General features: G+C 43.2%; 1 protein-coding gene across 1 annotated transcript; it reads right to left on the bottom strand.

Moving 5' to 3' along the window:
- Window positions 1–339: 339 nt before the first annotated feature.
- LOC118756292 lies at window positions 340–2611 on the bottom strand (the record flags this gene model as incomplete). Its single annotated transcript, XM_036491063.1, has 2 exons — window positions 1649–2611; window positions 340–1532 (listed from the first exon to the last, which is right to left on the bottom strand). Coding segments are annotated over exons 1-2 (2156 nt in total), but the record flags the coding sequence as incomplete, so codon positions are not given.
- Window positions 2612–4893: the final 2282 nt, after the last annotated feature.

The following is a 4893-nucleotide window of genomic DNA, read 5'->3' on the forward strand; positions in this document are numbered from 1 at the left end:
TGTTTGATTCGAAAAAGTTCAGCGACTGAATCGGCACCACATAAAAGATCGTCTACATAAAACGATGATTTGATGATGTTTGACCCTATTTTGAATTGTGATGCGTACTGATCAGCTAAATAGAATAGGCTTCGTATTGCGAGGTATGGTGCGGCGGCCATTCCATAAGTAACCGTATTTAATTGGTACGTACTAATCTTATCTGTAGACGATTTTCTCCAAAGAATATATTGGAACTTGCGATGTTCTGGGCTTATGATCACCTGTCTGTACATTTTTACAATGTCAGCGGTTAATGCGAAACGATGTAGTCGAAAACTTAAAAGGAGCATTACTAACTCTCTTTGTAGTGTTGGCCCGATCATTTGTATATCGTTGAGTGATCTTTGCGAAGTGGTGCGGCAGGACGCGTCAAAGACAACCCTCAATTTCGTCGAAGTGCTTGATGGCTTTAAGACGCAGTGATGTGGTATAAAGTAGTGAGGTTCATTAAGATTTGGCTCCTCAACAATACTCATATGTCCCAAGTTTTCGTATTCCTCCATAAAGGCAGCGTACTGTTTTCCGAGTTCTGAAGACTGCCACAAGCGGCGCTCTTGTGACATAAAACGACGCAGAGCAGTCGTATACGAAGCACCCAAGCAACAGGGGTCATCTTTAAATGGAAGTTTGACAATTATTCTTCCGGTCTGGCTTCGTGAAACCGTGTTCGTGTACAGGCGTTCACAACTGTGTTCCTCACGAGTCCACATGTCTCCAACGGACGTGACTTCCTCGAGCCTCCAGAGTTGTTCCAGTTTTTTATCTAGTTCATCATTACAAGCTACCATACATAATGATCTAATGTTGTTGCTATTTGACTGGTAGCGACCTGAGACAACCCATCCCAACAACGTCTTTTGCAAAACTGGTAAATTATCGCCAAGCTTAATCTGGCCGACCGATAATAAACTGAAAAAGGTTTCGGTGCCTAGAAGAAGATCAATTCGTGTGGACTTATAAAACTGTTCATCAGCAAGTTCTATATTTGATGGTATATTCCAAGCTGAAATATCGATCTCCAATCCCGATTCGTAAGCAATGTTTGATGTCACGCAAAATGCTAGAGGCAATTCGACACCGGTTGTTCGGGATTTGATACATGTAGTAGTTTTGTAGTTGATGTTGGTTAATGTCTGCCCAATACTGCAGATTTCAATATTGTGTTTGCTTCTGGGTAGCAAAAGCCTTTGGGAAAATTCATCGGTAATGAAATTAGCTTGTGAACAAGAGTCCAGCAATGCTCTGCCCTGTCTATAGGTGCCTGAAGCGTCACGAACTAGGACAATGGCAGTAGCCAGAATTACTTGATCGAACGAAGAGTGTTTTAAGTGAGTGTGAGTGGTAGCACGACTTGAGGTCGCAGACAAACCTGGTGTTGATAGCGGTTGAGGTGACTGATTCAAAGAGTTGGAAGATTCTGGCGAACTCGATGTAGCACGGTGAAGTAGGCTGTGATGTTGTCGCGACCAAATTTTGACAACTGATGGCCTCTAGTGAGATAATTAATACAGAGCCCTATTCGTTTTACTTGCTCAAAGCGCTGTATGACGGTCAAAGATTTGAAGCGATCACAATTAAAAATCTTATGGCTCCCGCTTGAACAGACCGCGCATGGCGAATTAGAAAGCGCAAATGTATGACTCTTCTGTTGTTTGTGTCCTCTCGAGCCCTTACTATTTGTCGGAGTTAGCGGAGCGGAAGCGCTATTGCCAGTAAGTGACTCGAGGTATTGGCAATGTCTTTCCAGAACATCGGTGCAGTTTTCCCAAGAAGATAACCTTTTAAAGTCCAATGATTGTTTCCATTTCTTTTTTGTGTCATCGTCAGCCTTATGTATAACCAAATATATTAGCATGGCTTGGGCAATTTCACCTTCGGTACCCAAGGAACGTAAAGAATCGAAAATTGCAGAGGCGTTGTCAATGAGACTTCGTAATTCAACACAATTGGGTTTTGAAACCGAAGGAAGCTCGAACAACGACGAGATGTTTTCCAAAAAAATAAGTGTTGGATTGTCGAAACGAGCTCTAAGTCTTTCCAACGCTTTAGAATAATTTTCATTCGTGACTTGAAACGCATTAACTGCTTCCAAAGCTTGGCCATGTAAGCAATTGCGCAAGTGGTTGAATTTCTCAATGTTGGAAAGACTTAGTTCGCGATCAATAATTTGCTTGAACGACGTGATGAAATTCCTGTATTCGGAATACTTTCCAGAAAAAGAGGGTAATTTCAACTGCGGCAATTTTGAGCTCGCTTGCACTATGCAAGTGGAATCTAAAAGTGTTGCGTTATGGTCCTCCCCCAATTGCGTCTGAATAATCAATTTCGTCGTTACATAGAGATCTTCTAAATCCCCGCGGGCGTTGTCTTCTGGATCTAATTCTTCAATTTCTGATTGTATCGACAGTATTTGCTTAAAGTAGGATTCGAGAATCCCAAGTCGACACTTGTACTCCGCTGGCGACAGCGCCTGTCCCCCTGGTTTCAAACTATCGTTGACAATATTCTTAATACGTGTTATATTTTTTTTAGTACTAGCTCGAGATTGTTTCAATCTTTCCAGAGACATGGTGAAATAAGCTTAAAATTAAATGACTTACTATACAATGGTTGGTGAAACAATAAAGTCAGTCGTATCAATGATGAACGTTTTCAACAAATTTAACGCAGCGTATAAAGGTGGCGGCAATCAGCAGCAATCGGCGCAAATTGTGATGCAGATAGAGCGGTGCAAGTACTCGCTGTACACCAAGTCCAAATGATTCGATGTTGTGTGCGCAAAAATCTGCACGTTGGGTTGTGCGATGAGCTGAGCAGTCGATGGAATATAAGCAGGTAGTGTAGTTACGCTGCGATGTGTTCTATTTGATGCGACGCAACAATGACCGCAGCGACAGCCGGCAAACCTCCTTTGGCGTACGTTGGGCAGTGCCGAGTAGTTAGGCCGCGCAAAATAGCGAATGCGAAAGTGACACTGTTAGTGGGCGACAGCTATTAGATAAGTAGCAGCAGCCCCTTAATGCATTAGCCGCAGCGAAGAAACGATGTGCGTAGACGTAGGGCAACCAAATAGCGCCTACGAATTGAAACTGTGTAAACGAATTGCGAGCGAGCGCCAGCGAATCTGTTAAGTAGCAGCTGCAGCAAAGCAAAGCGTGCGTACACGTAGATCTAACACAGGCGACGAATAAGCGAAATAGCAGCAGCGAGCTAACGAGAGCAGCACAGCAAAGTGCGCAAATGAAGTGCGAGCGCGCGTCAGCGTATCAGCTAAGTAGTGGCAGCGACGGCGGCAGCAACAGCGACTCCCCCAAGTAGTAGCAGCGGTGGCGACGCAAAGTGTGCGCAAGCCGTGTGTGCTTAGCAGAATTACCCAAAACTGCAAAGCCGAAGTGAGTGCAAAGTATAACTGTTTCCCCGTTTCTTTTTAGTTTCGGGTGGAATGGTGTACACTTGGTCCCAATGACTCTCATCTGACCTTGGATATTGCAATTTGCGTGTTCCGATGTTGGAAATGACCACGATGGAATCCACCAATGCGAGCCTCCAGCGATGACGAAAATGATGGAAATGCTCGATTATTTTATTTAAGAATCGTGCCCCACGTTGGGCGCCAAAATATAGGATTGTGAGGGTTTTCACAACCGCAAAATATATTAAAAATATTTACCAAAATGCTAGTTGCAAACTTTAAATAAAAGGCAAACGATGCGCTCTGATTGACTTCCAAAACGAGTGTGTTTATTCAATTTGTTTTAGTTACAATAAATGCCCTTTCTCCGCCTTACAGCGAGTGTGCTTACTTCTATATGAATATGAATGTGCTATGTACATACAATGCTCAACTTAACGAAAAATGATGTATGTATACGGAATAAGAGTACAAACTCTGAGAATACACAAATGAGTAGCTCTTAAATACTTATGACATGTCAAATATGTTAAACAGGTGTTCTCAACTGTGACCAAATAATGATGTTGCTTTGATGTGTATGTGGTGTTGCCTTGGCGAGGTCATTATGGGGGTTTACGGTCCATGAGTCTTCTGTCCAAGGTCAAGTCAACTAAATAGCCCCCGATTCATTATAAGGTGTGCACTTCGATGCTCTGTAACTGGTACTTATGCACGGATGCAACACCATTCCCTTCAACACTAATTCCCCCTTACCCCCTCATGTCGACATGTTGCAAGCCTCACTAACAATTGTTGCTGGAACACCTGCTTGGTAGCTTAAGCACCTGCCTTCACAAAAACGTTAAGGAAATCCCCTCCTGCATGTTAATGTACAACTAATACTTCCAGGTACCACTTAAACAACCTCTGAAGACTACATATTAAAGGAACCCTGTATGTACGTATGCACAACCCCCTCATTTGCCATGGTGGCACATATCGCTTTCGACTGGTCGATAGCGATGTTGCCATCACGAACCCTAAAACCGTCCGAAAAGTAGAGATACAAGTTAATAGTATGGAGATAGTCAACTTAGAAAAAGGGAGATAAAAGTACGGAATATAGAAGTATAGACAAGTGAAAAATATTGGGAAATTTAAAAGACTATTGGGCTATTTCGTTGGGCGCCATTGTTACGTAACCGTATGTTCGATGTTGGGCGAAGTGGCGGTGGCCTAGCTCGTCGGTGGGGGGTCATGTGCACTTGCCTAACTACCAGCTACACTAACAAAATATTTAAGTCATGCCTGATTAGGTGTGAAAGAAAACAGAAACTAAAGAGAGAAGAGAAGAAGAAAAACCAGTCCAGTCAGGTGGAGTCTCCCACTTACTTCGGCGTACAACTTTCGCGAATCCTTGGGCATCACTCTGACTCCTCACCCGTAGTAATGCCCCC

Source organism: Rhagoletis pomonella, unplaced genomic scaffold (genome assembly GCF_013731165.1).
Source record: "Rhagoletis pomonella isolate Grant_MI unplaced genomic scaffold, Rhpom_1.0 Rhpom_scaffold_09649, whole genome shotgun sequence".
In the NCBI taxonomy this organism is placed as follows: Eukaryota; Metazoa; Arthropoda; class Insecta; order Diptera; family Tephritidae; genus Rhagoletis; species Rhagoletis pomonella.